We start from the raw sequence: 17,055 nt of genomic DNA, 5'->3' as shown, positions 1-17,055 counted from the left end.
GTGGGTGGCCTGTTCTACCTGCCACACGCTTTCGCCATAGACTCTTCGCAGAAGCATTTCAAAGTGTAGGGATATCTTCTACGGTTTGCCTCTTTGTGAGTCAAAAGAGTTTGTTTCTTCAGCCTTCTGGGCCAACTTCAAGGACACTGTCGCACATTATTCTCTATTGATGGATATGGATACAGGAGATGAGGAGGAAGGGGAAGAGGCTTCCTTATCGGTGAGAGCTTTCTACAATAGGATGCCAGGGGTGCAAGATTTTTTGGGGTTTCCTGTATCGGGGAAATCGGATGCAGAGCCCAGAGTGCCTACTGGTGTTCTGTCACTAAACAAAGCAGACAGATCTGGCATTTCTTTTCAGAAGGATGTTTTGTCCAAAACTAAAGCTGTTTGGAAGAATCCACATACAGCAGTAGCTACAAGTAAAAAGATCGATGCCCGGTACCAGCAGCTATTTTCAGATACCCCCTCTTTTTCTGCAGACCCTCAGCCTGACAATGTTTTCAAAGTCATCTTCGTTTGCACCACAAACCTCTGTTCCTCTATCTAAAGAAGACAAGCTTCTAGACTCTTACTGCAAGAAAATATGCGCCAATGCATCACTACACTTGCAACAGGCTAACTCGGATGCACTGTCATCTGCAGCAAATCACAGGTTATGGCTGGAGATTGCAGATTTTCAGCAGTATCTTCCTGCAGAGAGAGTGGCGACTTTAAAATCTGATCTCTCAGGTGAGGTTGATCGCACAGGACATGAGGAAATCGGCAGCTCACCATATTGATACCGCCGCTGGGGCTCTAGTGATAGGCATGGATCTGAGGAGATTGGCTTGGGCTAGAGTGACCCACTTCAATAAGGATGAGCAAGACAAGATCCATGACTTTCCCTTTGAAGGTAATGACTTGTTTCACTCCTCTACCGACGTGGAATTAAATAAAAAGAAAACATATACAGTTACTGCCAAATCCCAAACTGTTTTCACAAAGGGGCCCCAGAAGTCCTTTCAGGGATGCAGGCAGCCACACACCGATTTCAAGAACAAAACATTTGGTGGGTTTCCTGGCTACCAAGAAAGGAGAAACCGGCATCCTGACAGATCTCCAAGCTTTCCATTAAGGCAGCAACAAAAGACTTCTAATAAAGGATTCCTCTCCACTTCCACAATATGAGTACCAAGGCCAAAAAGCAATACTTCATTTGTCTGGATCCACTCCTCCCAGGTTGGGGGCAGGATTTCAGCATTCCACCACAGCTGGTGTGTCATTTCAGAGGATTCCTGGACCTTCTTGGTGGTAAGCCAAGGATACAGACTACCCATTCCTCTTCTCCCCCATTCTTTTTCTCTTCTGATTCGAGTAGGTTTGGCGAATCTCCTCCTGGAGATTACCAACCTTTTCGGATCAATGCGATCGAGGAAGTTCCCCCTCAAGAAAGTGGCAGGGCTTTTACTCTCGCCTTTTTACTGTTCCCAAGAAAAATCAGGTTGGCCTGCAGACAGTATTGGATCTTTCCTATCTGAACCTATTCCTTCCCCTAGAAAAGTTCAAGATGGTCACACCAGCTCATATTCGGAATGCCCTCAACCATGGGGACTGGTTGTGTACAGTGCATCTAAAGGACGCATATCTCATGTTCTAATATACAAAGTGCACAGAAAACTCCTCAGATTTTCCCTGGGCCAGCAGAATTTTCAATATTGGGTTCTCCCATTCGGACTCAATGCCGCTCCCAGAGTATTTACAAAATTGATGGCTCCTATAGCAGCACATCTAAGGATTAGAGATATTCACATTGACCCTTACTTGGACGACTGGCTTGTCAGGTCGGAAACATGTACATGAGCTACAGCCTCTGTTCAACAACTACTGAAACTTCTCTTAAGTCTTGGCCGCTCGGTCAACATCAAAAAGTCTTGCTTAATTCTGACAGAGAACATCATCTTTATAGGGTTTAGGTGGGATGCAGCAGTGGGCAGAGTGTTCCTTAAGGAACAGAGGATACAGGGAATTCGACAATCAATCTCTCATTTCCTGGGCTGGAAAACCACCTCAGAGTGTGGTGGTTTCAGCATCTTCTAGGCCTAATGTCGGCCTATTTTCTAGCCTTACCTCTTGCTCGCCTCACGATGAGGTGTCTTCAGCTTCATTTGGTAGACTGTTGGGTCCAGGAGTGCGAACCACCGTCAAAAGATTTCTGATTCACTCCAGCTTGAAGATTTAATAAATTCCACCCAAGTATCAACCTCAACCACTCCTATTCTCCTGAAAAAGTACATTTCCTTGACACGATCATAACAATAAAAGATGGCCAGCTACAGGCCACAGTATATCGCAAACCAATCGACTTGCCAGATACTTGAAGAGTGACAGCCACAATATTCAGCCAAGCATTAAGATACAATTGAATATGTTCAGACACAAGGGACTGGGATAAAAACATACACAATTTGAGATCAGACTTCATAAACCATGAATACAACCATAGAATTGTGGGCAGCCAGATTCACACGGCAACACAAATCCCCCAGAGCAACCTCTTAGAATACAGAGCGAAAGAGATACAAACCTGGGTGTCACTGGTAGTCACATAGATTCTAGAGCTTGAAGCCCCCTGCAAGATTTCTAAGGAACTCCAACCATACTACAAAATGATGAATGTCTGAGAGAGGTTTTCTTGAGATGCCCCACCTTGCTTTCAGACAAACGGCCAATCTGAAGAGAATGATGGTCAGACGCAAACAACACACAAATAGCACAGATTATGGAACTGTGCCTTGCAGAAAATAAAAGATACCTAACCTGCCCACATATCAACATTTCGGACACAATCAAGATACCTCACTTGGGGCAGAACTTCAAAATTATGAGGCGGTTTACATGTGCATCCAGCAATAGTGTTTACTTGATTATGTGCATGAAATGTCCCGGATAGGGCCTATGTTGGGGAAACTAGTGAACCTCTAAATAAGCGCATGAATCTTCTTCGTCAAAGTATCAAGTGATGTACTAATCAGAGTCAAGTGGGTGAGCAATTTTCAGAAGCTAATCATACCCTTGATGATCTCAAATTTGCTGTACTACAGGGTAATTTTAGGAATGGCAAAGCCAGAAAGACCTATGAATTCAAATGCATGCACATTTTCAATACACTAGCAGGGGGCTTGAACAGACATTGTGGTTTTGTGAGTCACTATTCCAACTAACAGATTTTCACTTTTTCCACCCATAGAGATACAGGGATCACAACATACAGACCTGACACTTTACATCATTTTTCCAAAGCCGTTCACAGACATTCAACTGGCACTGCACCAGCCCCACCTGCCTGTCTAAGGGAATTAATTGTTGTCCGACTCCCCTGCCTCCAACCCCATCTGCCCTCAAAATGCCTGAGCTGAAAAGCTTCCCAAAGACTTGTCAGGGCCCCTGTCCCTAGTCAAATCCCCACCATTTCCTCTTGGATGTGATGTAACACAATCCCAATATGGTATTTGACACAAAGTTACTACACTGGGCTCCACAGGTCACATATCTAACAGGTAAACTGGCTACGTATTCCCTATTCCATACTTCTAGAGACAGGCCTGATATGTTGATGATTGTGCTACCACTGATCTTGTAAAGGGACTGGCCTGACATATTGAGCTTCAACTGGACTGCACATACAATGACTGACACTTAACCATCCCCTCGTGCCTTCCCGAGAGCCCTCTAACAGGGTGGGCTGTTTTTTCTTTCCCTGCTCTTCAGTTCCACTGACCCCAGCCCCACTTAACACAGTGCACCATTTAGACCTTGAAGATCTCAATGTGTGCGGGAGTTGAACATCTAATGCATGCCTCTCTGAGCAAAACTACAAATCAGGTACAGACATGCACAGATAACGGGTATTTGCAGGAGGGGCAATGTAAGCTGTAATACTGTCATGTTTTCAAACGTTCGTTCCATCTCTGCCTGAGGAAGTTGAGACATTCCACGAAAGCTCCCAAATAAGCAAAACAAATGGCTGTGTTAGCCTAATTAAGGTATCGACTAATTATTTTCTTTTGGATCAACATTCTATTCATTCTTTGGCTAACACGGTACAAGTAAACTGAACTATATATATGTATATATGCACATGCCTCGTGTCAGGTGTCAGCCCTATGCTGCCTGGTGGAAGGAGGTATCAAATCTATACTGTCTCTTGAGGGGAGGTGTCAAGCTTATACCAACTTAAATGTTAAGTGGTATTCCAGTTGTGCATGTGAGTGTAAAGAACATACCACTGTGCCCGGTGTGGAGTTAGGCCACGCATCCTATAATGAGGAGAGAGTTGCTTGGTCATGCTCGCATAGGGCCATTCACATACTGAGTGATGGAAAAGACATTAGTGTACATTGGTCAAACTTGGAATCACAATCATTAAAGCTTTTCAGGCAAGGCAAGGCCTATTGCCCTTGACATTGTCTGTGTATATGCTGCTTCTCACCTGATGTCCAGTCTCCAGGAGTGGTGAACGTGCATCCCGCTGTGCACTCTGTCTGGCCGTAACCTTCATAAACCTACCAAGGAAAGCACTTCATTAGATCGTCATACTCGTGCCCACTTGAGCTTGTTAAATAGCCACTTAAATGCACTAGACATTTCTATATTTCCAATCCTGGTTCATACTAGAAAGAACAACGCTGTTATTCAATTAAGGGATTTGTCAATACAACTGCAGTGCGGGTGTTAGCCTTCCTGCAGACAGAATGCAGCACTGCATGGTGCATAGCCAAGCCAAGCTGCTGGCCGATTTGAATGCTTTCGTGGTCTGTGTGCTACTTCTTTTGCAAACGACAGTGGAAGCTTTTCTTGCTGATAAAGTATTTATATTATATGCATCATGTCAAAGTCAAAAATAGATTCGATCTAGCTTCGCCTGCTTGCTAGTTCCATAGTCTGTGTATAGCTGCGCTGATAGATGGTGGTGAAGGCTTACCAGGGAGTCTCCTCCCCTAACTCCTACACTGGGGGCCTGGCTCCTTACCTGTCACCTACATCTGTCAGTGAGTGGCACCAACAGGACTCTCCCTCCCCATGCCCTTCCCTTTCCATGGGTGGTAATCTATTTTCTGTACGAAGACAAACATACACGTCTGAGATATGATTAAACAAGTGACAAGCGTCACAAGGAGGGAGGAACAGAACCCTCTGACTTTGAGAATGTACATCGTACAGGCTTTATTTGTAACACATGCTGGAGTGGCAGGTAATGGGAACAATTAATCAGAATGTTCTCTTGGCACAGGGGTGGGGTGAGAATTAGTGTTTGTTGTGAATAAGACATTTTAGAAAGAAATATTAATGCAGCAAGATAATGTAACAACTTTTGGTAACCAAGAAATGTACTCATGATGTCATGATCCGCCAAATTCACCCGTTCTGGACTTCATGGTCCATGATGCACCGCGGTGTAAACTCTGCGGTCCTACCATCATGGCCGGAGCTTCCGAAGCGCGGCACACCAGCCTTTTCATGCAACGTACGGCATCCTAGAAAAAGGCCACGCCCCTGCGGCGCCGCACGTCTCAACGCTACTGTTTGGTGTAGTTAGACATGTGTTTCCGAAGTTCGCTTTGCGCTCTCCTTGATACCTTGTTCCTTCCTTCCTGGAACTCTTTCATTCTTTTCCCCTTACCTTGTTTTCGTGATTATCTCCTGGAAAACCCCCGTGCTCGGAGTCAGAGTCCGACTCATTTCAAACCGACTCGCCTTCTTCCTGGTTCCTCGCCTGGATACTGAACGCTTCCTAGCGGAAGGCTACAACCTCAGACTGGACTCCGAAGACCCGCATCCAGGTTTATACAAGTCCCGGACAGTAAGAAAGAAGGAAGCTATGCACAAGAAAATCACAAGAAAAGAGAAACAGGTGAGAAAGGGAGAATCTTGTGACAGATTGAGACGCCTCAAACTTGATCCAAAGACAGATATGGAAGCCGCAATCCAGGACCTCATGAGAGGCATGCAAGAATTAACCACTGAAGTTCAAAATCTTAAGGCTGAGAATGCTGCATTAAAGCAGCTGGTATTGTCCAGAGATTCTGCTGCCAAGGAAAGTGTCCTATTAGGCGGAGTAGTAGACAAGTACGATGGATCGTCAAAAACTCTACGTGCCTTCCTAGATTCTTGCTTGGTACATTTCACTTTTAAACCCTACTATTTTTCCACCCCACAAGCTAAGGTTGGCTTCATGATATCTCATCTCACGGGCAATGCCTTAACCTGGGCAACACCCTTAGTTAACGCTGGTAATGCTCTCCTGGATGATTACGATGGGTTTGTGGAAGCCCTTAAGGCCATGTTTGATCGCCCTGAGCTCGTTTACAGTGCTCAGGAAAGACTGCTCGAGTTCCAACAAGGAACCCAGGACATGCTCACGTATGTGACACGCTTCAAACAGTTTTTCAAAGAGGATGATTGGTCCCCGGAAGCCAGCTTTACCCTCTTTCGAAGAGGTTTAAATGATGAGATAAAGGACGAATTAGCCAGAGTAGCCCGCCTCATGGACCTCTCGCTACAGATTGATTTCCGGATTCAGGAAAGGAAGGCAGAGAAGAGGAAATCCAAATCAACATCTCCTAAACCAGCCACGAACTATCCCGGTCCAAAAGAAGCAACCACTACTCCAGCCTCTGAACCTGAACCAATGCAACTAGGAGCCTTCTGAGGACCTATTTGCCCCCAGGAAAGGATCCGTAGGATCAATACTGGACTGTGCATGTATTGCACCTCTGATAAACACCTTGTAAGGGAATGTCCTATAGCGCCACCTCTGCGTTCGGGAAACGCCAGCTCCCGATCCTATGCAGAGCACAGCTTCGGGAGAAAGATGTATGCTCCTCATCTATTCCCTCCTTGAAAGCTCCTGGACAGAACAAACTTGTGATCCTGCAAACAGTCTTATCCTTTTCCAAAAAGGAATCCTACCCCATCCTGGCTTTAGTGAACTGTGGTGCCATGGGCATTTTCTTAGACCATGATTGGGTTGTCAAACATCACATCCCACGAGAAACCAAGGAGATAGCACAACCGGTCAAAGCCATTGACGGCAGACCCTTGTCTTCTGGACCCCATAACCCACCAAACCAAGGATTTACTTCTGTCAATAAATAATCATCAGGAAATCCTCAAATTTGACATCATTAAGTCGGCTCACTATCCCTTGGTTTTGGGCATGCCTTGGCTACAGAAGCACAATCCCTACATCAATTGGGCAGCAGGATCCTTGTTTCTCGGCTCAAAACGTTGCATGTCCCATTGTTTATCTTTTGCCACATTGCCAAGTCCTTCAGACGAACCCCAGGAACCTCAGCAATCATAAGTAACTGTCTCCAACATCATCCAGATTCCCCAAGCATACCAAACATACTCAGATGTGTTTTCAACAGCCATTGTTCAATCTCTTGCACCTCACAGACCTGAGGATTGTGCCATTGATACAGAGCCTTCAGCGGTGATTCCCTTTGGAAGAATGTTCATTTTGTCTGAACCAGAAAAGAGAGCCCTCCGAGAATATTTGGACACCAATTTAACAAATGGAACTATTCAACCTTCCAAGTCCCCAGCTGGCGCTTCTCTCTTTTTCGTCCCTAAAAAAGACTCCAAGGAGCTTCAGCCATGTTTGGATTACAGTGGCCTCAACCAATGCACCCTCATTACCTCTTATTTTGGATATCCTGGAGGCAGTGAGAGGTGCTGTCATCTTCCCAAAACTCGATCTCAAGGGTGCCTACCATCTCATTCGCATAAAGGAAGGCAATGAGTGGAAAACAGCCCTCAGAACTCCCTTTGGCCACTTTGCTGTATCTGGTAATGTCCTTTGGTCTGACTAATGCCCCTGCAGTATTCCAATGCTTCATGGACCGGGTTTTTTCTGACATGTTGTTCCTTTTTGTCATTGTATACCTAGACGATATACTGATTTACTCCAAGGAACCTTGGATCCATCAATAACACGTTAAGGCAGTTCTACAATGTTTACGTGACCATAAGCTCGTGGCCAACCTGAAAAATGTCTTTTCCATGTGTCAACCGTTCACTATCTTGGGTTTGTTCTTAGCTCCAAAGGTATCGGAATGGATCCTTCCAAGGTTGACTCCATCCTGTCTTGGCCTGTTCCTACTACTGTGAAACATATTCAATCCTTCCTGAGGCTTGCTAACTTTTACAGAAAATTCATACCCACGTTTTCTGACATTGTACACCCTATTGTAACACTCTTAAGGAAAGACACTCCGTTTCAGTGGTCCACAGCTCAGGAGTCGGCATTTCAACATTTGAAATTGGAATTTACTCGAGCTCCCATCCTAGCTCAGCCTGATACAGATCGACCGTTCCTAGTTGAGACAGATGCATCCGACTACACCATCGGAGCAGTCTTGAAACAAGAACTTGATGATAAGATGGGACATCCCATTTCCTATTCATCCCGTACCTTGACTCCCAGTGAAACTCATTATTCCGTCCTGGAGAAGGAGTTACTAGCCATCAGACAAGCCTTCACTGACTGGTGTCATCTCCTTTTGGGAGCCAAGCATCCGGTACAAGTTCGCACAGACCATCGGAATTTACAAGTGTTACAATCCCTGGAGTGCAGAAACAGCCATGAGGCCCGTTGGGCCTTCTTTTTTGCCCAACACCAGTTTCAAATTCTTCACCTTCCTGGAACACAAAACATCATAGCAGATGCCTTGTCCAGATGTCCTGACTACGAACCTCTCGAAGCACGGTCCTTTCCCAAGATGTTTCCTGACTCTGTAATTGTAGATCAAGCTGTTTCTCTCCTGGAGGACATTCGGGCTAAGACGTTTTCTTCCGAACTCTGGGATGAATACGAAAGGAATAATCTTAGGAACCTTCAGCTGAAAGACGGATATCTGTTCAAGGAAATCCGGCTGGCAGAACACACACAGGAACTAAGACGTAAGTTCACAAGACTATGCCATGATACCCTCCATTCAGGACATCGAGGCATCAACACCACCCTCTGTCTTTTACAGAGACAGTTCTGGTGGGCACAGATGAAAGACGACGTAAAGACCTATGTCCAATCCTGTGCAGTTTGTAACCAGAACAAACATGATAACAGAAGACCAGCAGGTCTCTTACACCAACCAGCAATGCCAACACGACCTTGGGAAGTCATCGCCCCAGATTTTATCGTGGAATTACCCCATCCAGAGGGTACACAACCATAATGGTTACAATCGATCTGTTTACACACATGGTTCACTTTACACCCTTGTTAAAGTTACCATCTTCATCTGAATTGGCTGGAATTTTCCTGGAACACATATTCAGACTTCATGGAATACCTTCCAAAATCATCTCTGAAAGAGGCACCCAATACATATCCCAATTTTGGAAACAACTATGCCAAATATTGGGGATTCAGTGTGCATTGTCATCAGGATATCACCCACAAACCAATGGAGCACCAGAATGAGTCAACCAGACTCTAGAGCAGTATCTTTGCTGTTTCTCCACCAAAGTCCAGGATGATTGGTCACTTCTGATTCCTGTAGCTGAGTTCGCTTACAACAATTTGGATCATTCATCCATCAAAACCAGCCCGTTCTTCTGTAGCCAGGGATTTCATCCTTCAGTTCTACCATCAATCCTGCCTCATCCAACCCCAGTCCCTGCAGTTGATTCCTGGATCGAACCATTAATCAATGTCCACAAAGACGCTAAAGAACGACTGGAAAAGGCCAGGAAAGATGTCAAACGTTATGCAGACACCAAAAGAAGACCAAGCCCTCCTTACGCGGTCGGAGACAAAGTTTGGCTTTCCTCGAAACTTCTTCCCAGACATCTACGACCAAATAAATTGGCCCCCCAAGTATTATGGACCCTTCTCCATAAAATAAATCATTAATCCAGTAGCCTATCGACTCCAGCTTCTGGATTTGTGGAAAAGGATTCATCCAGTCTTCCACACCTCTTTGCTAAAACCGTTTGTGCAATCCAACCAAACTGCTCCAAGACCCCCTCCAGTACTCGTCAATAAACAACTCAAGTTCGAGGTCTCCAGGATATGTAATTCCAGATACAGATGCGGCCAACTTCAGTATCTGGTTGAATGGAAAGGATATCCTCCCAGTGAGCAAACGGGGGAACCAGTCTCAAATATGAATGCGCCTCGTCTATTACAAAGATATCATCGGATCCACCCAGGCAAACCCGGAGGTGAGGGGCTTGGGAGGAGGCATGCTGTCATGATCCGCCGAATTCGCCCGTTCTGGACTTCATGGTCCATGATGCACCGCGGTGTAAACTCCACGGTCCTACCATCATGGATGGCGCTTCCGAAGCGCGGCACACCAGCCTTTTCATGCAACGTACGGCTTCCTAGAAAAAGGCCACGACCCAGCGGTGCCGCGCGTCTCAATGCTACTGTTTGGTGTAGTTAGACGTGCGTTTCCGAAGGTCGCTTTGCGCTCTCCTTGATACCTTGTTCCTTCCTTCCTGGAACTCTTTCATTCCTTTCACCTTACCTTGTTTTCATGGTTATCTCCTGGAAAACCCCTGTGTTCGGAGTCGGAGCCCGACTCCTTTCGAACCGACTCGCCTTCTTCCTGGTTCCTCGCCCGGATACTGAACGCTTCCTAGCGGAAGGCTACAACCTCACACTGGACTCCAAAGACCTGCATCCAGGTTTATACAAGTCCCAGACAGTAAGAAAGAAGGAAGCTACGCCCAAGAAAGTCACAAGAAAAGAGAAACAGGTGAGAAAGGGAGAATCTTGTGACACATGTATTTACATGTGAAAATAAAAAAAAATATTTTCATAAAAAGAAATACTATACATTGGGTGGTTCTTAGGTGCATGTTTGTCTTTCTAAACTATTGAGAACATTAATCAAAATTGTACACTCTGACACCAGGTTTTCTTAAAACATACATGAAGCATTTTGGTCCCCAGGTATAATTAAAGGCATTTTAGTAAATAATACAGAATTTGCACCGGGGGAAAGACAGATTGACTAATGAATATCTGTCGTTCCTGGGCACGATGCTCTAATCACAACCCGCATCGTCGCCATTAAAATAGAAAAGGGACTAAGTACCTTTTTGGATAAAGGTGGCAATTTTTGAACATGTTTCTTATGGCCAACATCATCCGAAAAGGGACCTGGTCCCTTTTCCATTTTAATTGTGGTAGCCGATTTTTTCCATTTAGTTTTTTATGTTGAGAGATGGGTTTGTGAGCTGATTTCCCATGGGACGAAAAAAAAAAGAAAACTATCTGTACCCTGGGGTGCGAATATCTCTCACGCCCCATTGGGGGGAGGCAGACATGGGCTTTAAAGGCTAGCGTTAAAGGCCATATCTGCCTGCTTCCCCAATGCCCCGCCGGGGCATGAAGGCTATACTGGAAGTGACAATCAGCTATGTGGCAGACAGAATGGACAAAGCATTGATCTATTAACATTGTATTGATCTGTGACTTCATAATCCACTCATTTTATTATAGGACTACTCCCATGGGTCTTACTATATTAAGAATTGCAGGCCTTAAATGTGTGGTTATTTCCAGCAAGATGTTGAAACTTGTTTTTGACATAGTAGTTACAGGTACCTTTAAAATGCGTTCGGCCAGCTCCATGACTCGCACTGTTTAAGAGATTACACCAAGTACAGAGAGTTTACAACCTGCATACATGATTTCTCTCATTAATTGATGTGCAAGGTGGGAAAAGTATGACACAAGGTTAATGAAGCACAGAACCATTTTGTTTTTTATCACAGAAAGGCTGTAGGTCTAAAGAACAGCAGAACATGGGAATAATAATTCTGGGAATTTTGAAAAACATCTTTGTAGTGTTTGTTCTGCTCCCATGGTACGATCATGCTGCATCAGATTACGTTGCAAAACTCTGCATAGACATTTTACAGCTGGCAAAGGTAGTTCGATTTCCTCAAGGAAACTATGACTGTGCGTTATTGCTGCTATGTGAAGCATTAGCAATGGTAGCATAGGAGGGATTCCACTGCTGAATGCAACCATATAATACTCCTGCTGGTCAGCTGATAGATTGACTATACCATTCTGCATAATCAAGAGGCAAATACAAGAAGTGCTGCGGGCGAGGTCGTTGAGGAAAAAGGTTGGATCTGAGTTCGAATGACGCTGTCTGGGAAGTCTGCTGTCCAAGGAGTTTGCTGAGCTGGGCTGCATTGGGAAGAAATGTTGAACAAGACCTCCCGAGGGTTGGCTGCTGTGTCTATTTCAATGATTTATAATTTTACAATTAATATATTTCTTTACTCTGATTCCTTTTATTTAACAATTCGTGAATCCAGGTTGAATGCATGTGGAAATGAATAGGAACGCTGATTAATGGTGTGTATCATTGATGATATTACCATGTATTGCCTTGATGTACTCCTTGGATTTAATTGTATGTGTGTGTAATGGTTTTATTTGTGTTGATCTATAGTGCAAAAGGTTTTGTTAACTAAGTGCACTTTAATGAAAAAAAATAATAATGAATTGATTATTAACAGAGGGCCAGCACTGCGTTAATTTCTGGTGTGCACTGCAGTGATTAAGTTTTGCCTGTGTTTGCTGGTGGCTAACAACAGCAGTCTTTTTTGCCACCGGCACAGCTGCAGAGTCAGGCTCTGGCCTGGCCGCGCCTCGTTTTTGGCATTTTTTGGGGGGAGGAGATCTGACTGTCACTACTCCCAGTGCTCTGCTGTCAGATGTCATCTTCTTCAAAAAATTGCCAACAACGAGGTTGCCGCACAGTGCACTGCACCAAAGCATCTGCAGCAGCTGGCCTGCTATTAAGCAGTCCACACAGTATTTAATAGCAGGCGTAAGAAAAAGAACAAAAAAGGTGGTGACCCTGTCTCTTCATGCCACAACCAGATGAACAATATACCCACTATTTGACCATCACAACATTAACCTAAGTCGCCTAATAGTTTAATTTTGGATAGAACTATTGTATTTAGAACTGCTCTACCTTTGTGCTTGATTCAGACCAGTCAGTGTCTACAAAACACAATTGTTCACGTACTAACCCCACCATACCTTTCTTTGTTCCATACCAGACTGCCTGTCTGGTTTGTTTGATTGATTTGTACAATTTTGTGTGAAGATTCAGTCTTTTTTAATCCATTACTTTTTCATATTTTTTTCATATGTAATTTTTAAAATAAAATTAATTTTTGTCATTAGTGGTTGTGTCTTTCAAAGAATTTCTGTTTAACTGGTGTGTTGTCACTGTGATACACACAGATTTGATTCTGGTGTTTTACTAGCTTTGTCTTTAAATAGTGGGTATATTGTTCATCTGGTTGTGGCATGAAGAGACAGGGTCACCACCTTTTTTGTTCTTTTTCTTACGCCTCTTTTGATCCCTTAAGGTGGTGTTCCCATGAATAGGATCTTTACCAATTTTTTTTACACGTATTTAATAGCAGGCCAGCTGCAGAGACCTTGGTGCGCTGTGCGGCCGCTGGACTTTTTTTTTGGGGGTGGAATGGAGAAGGACAAGATCACCGTTGGACACTCCTTGCAACCCACGGACCGGTGCCCGGTCTGGTGGCGGCCCAGCATTGAAATGCTCATTGGCATCAGCCGGGGCCGGGAATATGCAGCAATACTTTTTTCGCTGTTGTCGTTGGGGGCCCATGGATGCTCATGCTGCGGCAGGTTGAGTCCTCAATATCCGGGTCAGCGGGTCACCAGTTTTTATTAACGTGGTGTGCTTGTTGTGAGTGTGTGACTGCCAGAACTAACTGGAATTCTGCAGTTGAAAAGGATCCCAAGTGATTGCTTGAGTCATATATCCTAAATCTACTCCGAACTGAGTGATAAGGTGCTCCGTTACTCACTGTACATCACAAGAAGAAGCATGCCAACTGGTCTTTCCCTGTTCCCCTCGCCTCATTTTCCATTTTGGCATACATCTGTGCCAGTTGTGCCACTGTATCCGATAGAGTTCTGTTATCGGCGTTGTTGGCAGGTATGAATGTGCAACAGGAACTCCCTATTTTAGCGCAAACTCCTCCTTCCATGGCTGTGAGGAGGTCCAGAATGGCCACCAAACTTATTGTTTTGAGCTCTTCCTTTATTGCGTTTAATCAATTCACTGTTGAGTTGATCGTTACCATCAGCTCTCATCGAGTGATCTGTAACCACTTGGCGTTTCTGTATGTCTGCACTGAAGGTATTATTGATCCAAAGAACATTTGCCTCCTGGGAACAGCCTGAACATGCCAGCTATGAACAATATACCCACTATTTGACCATCACAACATTAACCTAAGTCGCCTAATAGTTTAATTTTGGATAGAACTATTGTATTTAGAACTGCTCTACCTTTGTGCTTGATTCAGACCAGTCAGTGTCTACAAAACACAATTGTTCACATACTAACCCCACCATACCTTTCTTTGTTCCATACCATGTTCTGCTGGGATCTCATCTGGTGCCATTTCAGATGCTTCTGAGAAATAAATCCCTCCTCTCTTCACTCTGCTCAATCCTGCTCGCTTCTCCGCTTTCTCTGCCTTGGCTGTTGGTGCCACTTCGATCGATCTTTTTTTCTTTTGTTGTTGTTCATTTTTGGGAACTCATCGAGCTTTACATCCTTCCTTGGTATGACCAATGACGGCATATTGATGTGTACCAACAAGCAAACTCCTCCCCAATCAGGTGGCAGCTTCTGGTATGCTATCGATCCGCAAGCCCGGTAGTGATCCATCAGTACTGCTGTTCACGCTCTCATGTCAACAAGTTGCTCGATACTCTTGCATCCGACATTCTCGCCAACTTCAACTTCACCATTGTTCTGATAGCACAGTTCTGGTGTCTTCAGAGGGATTATCGGCATTGGTCCAGCTTCATTGTCCACCCATGTCAGTAATTGTGCACTTGCTTCCCATTCTTTCAGGCATTTGTCATTTTCTTCTTGCACCTTGTTTACTGAGGACTGGGCTAGTGTCAGTGCTTTGCTTCCCACCACTCCATCTTGCCATCCATTGTTTGTGTACAGTCATCCATACACTAGTATCTGTGGTCTTTCCCAGCAGCCAGGCTCTCCTCCTATCTCCCTCAATCTTGTCCAGGGACATGCCAGTTTCTTCAATGTGATAGTCTTTGTTTCTCCCTTCTAAGGTCTGTCAGTTATGTACTGTATATCTTCGTCTAGATGCCAATAGTTGTTCATCATGTCTAATGTCTTTATGTAGTTATCGTTGTACGGGAATGTTCCTTTGGATATCCCTCTCAATGGTGCTGACTTCCCTTGAAATCTTCCTCGTATCTGCACAATCGCAAGATAAATCAGGCATTGTGCTCTTGCCACTGGAGTTCCAGTTGCTATGAACCTTTTAGAGGCACTCATTGTGTAGGGGATTAAACGGCAAATCCCAAGGGGGGGTTAAAGAGCAGACATAACAGCTCTCCCCGGTGGTTTCCTTACCTACTTTTGTGTGTTTGTACTACATGTTGTTAGCCACTTGAGCAGTATGTGTGAGATACATATCTACTCCCTTCATGTCTGTGTCAACACTGTGTTTACCTCTCCTTACCTTATCAGCAGTGTTCTCATGTCCACCTGCTTTGGTCGGGGACATTTTTGTAGAGGGTACAGCGGTAGTGTTGAAAGCAACATATAACTGCCATAAGACAAATCCCATTAATCCACTGGGAAGTAACATACACGACATAATGATAATGTTCCTTATTGTTTCCCTCCTTTCCACTTACGGTGCTTGATCATTGTAGCTTCAAGATACAGTTGCCCACCTGGAATGTGCAAAGAAGTGCGTTACTGTGTTAGTATTGTCAATGCTCTTAAGCCCTGTGGACCAAATAATTACTAATTGCAAAGGCAAACACCTCCTCCCACACATTTCTTACTGTTGGTTCTCTTAACACGGCCAGTACTGGGTGTTCACCATACTCAGGTTCTGGGTGTGTTTGGGCCAAGTACGAAGACAAGATGATATACTCCGGGTGATTGTGCTCTGATCGTTTGGGTTTCCTTACAGCATGGACAAACTGGTTAGAGAAAGTGTCTGGTTGATGGGTGGAAGGTAACATGGGTGAGACAAATCGTACAATCCCCACGGCATTCACATAGGTTTTGCGTGTGCGGAAAGGGAAAATAACAAACAGACAGTGTATCCTTAATCGATTTCTACGAGTGTTCCAGTCGCTGCTTCTGCTGCTTGGGAGCGCGTGACCATCGGGTGTTCTTGTCTCCCAAGTCGTGTAAGTTCAGAACGCACTTGTAGCTCGTCTATGTGCTGAACGTTGGCTCTGTCAGTCACAGAGACTTTGTTGCCAGGTGCGGCCACTGCTTTGTAGGGCTTGACGTCTGGCAGGTGGTTCCAGACTGCCTTACTGAATAACTTGACAGCACGGTTGGCCACCTGTTCAACCACATGAGGGCTGGTAAATGGGGGCGTTTCAGCGGCTTATGAAATTCCATAAGAGAATGATGTCACCCACTTTCACAGTGTTTTTCAGTACACAGTCTTGTGGTGCATTGTCGCAGTCTGTCTCTTCGCTGTCTTCTGGGCCTCCTTGTATTTGCTGTATCTAGCGAGAGATAAAAGAGGTGCGAGTCACCAGAGAAGTGATGTATTCATACATTTCCTGTCCTAACACATCTGCACTACTCTCACAGTCCTTCAATGCTCTTGTGGGAGGAGCCAGGAGAAGATGCATGCGCCGCCCTGTCACAACCTCATGGGGCATTAAATGGTGGTCGGACCCTGGCTTATTGCGCAATGCAACTGAGTCAAGGGGCAAACAGTGCAACCAATTATTCTTGGGGCTTTCCTGTGTCTTGGCTATGCACTCCTTCAGGAGTCCATTTAGGTGTTCACACCCCATTTGCTTGCGGGTGGTACGCACAGACAAACTTATGCTGAATGCTCAGCAGGGTTGTGATGTGCTGAAACATTTTGTTGGCGAAGTGAGGGCCGTTGTCACACCACAGGACCTCACACACGGTCCATCTCGGGAAAAGCTCCCTAACCAAGAACTTGGCTGCTCTGAGGGCG

The 17,055-nt window shown here is 44.9% G+C and overlaps 1 protein-coding gene across 6 annotated transcripts in view; it reads right to left on the bottom strand.

The window, feature by feature from the left end:
- Nucleotides 1–17,055, bottom strand: part of ACSL6 (acyl-CoA synthetase long chain family member 6) — a 774,575-nt gene that overhangs the window by 234,996 nt on the left and 522,524 nt on the right. For all 6 annotated transcript variants that reach the window (XM_069652522.1, XM_069652521.1, XM_069652520.1 and 3 more), the window contains one exon: nucleotides 4,472–4,544. In XM_069652522.1, the coding sequence (XP_069508623.1) occupies nucleotides 4,472–4,544 (73 nt within the window). The remainder of the gene's footprint in view (nucleotides 1–4,471; nucleotides 4,545–17,055) is intronic.

The sequence above is a fragment of the Ambystoma mexicanum genome, chromosome 3p, assembly GCF_040938575.1.
Source record: "Ambystoma mexicanum isolate Mex_15411 chromosome 3p, UKY_AmexF1_1, whole genome shotgun sequence".
Taxonomy (NCBI): domain Eukaryota; kingdom Metazoa; phylum Chordata; class Amphibia; order Caudata; family Ambystomatidae; genus Ambystoma; species Ambystoma mexicanum.
This window is presented reverse-complemented; position numbering and strand designations above follow the sequence as displayed.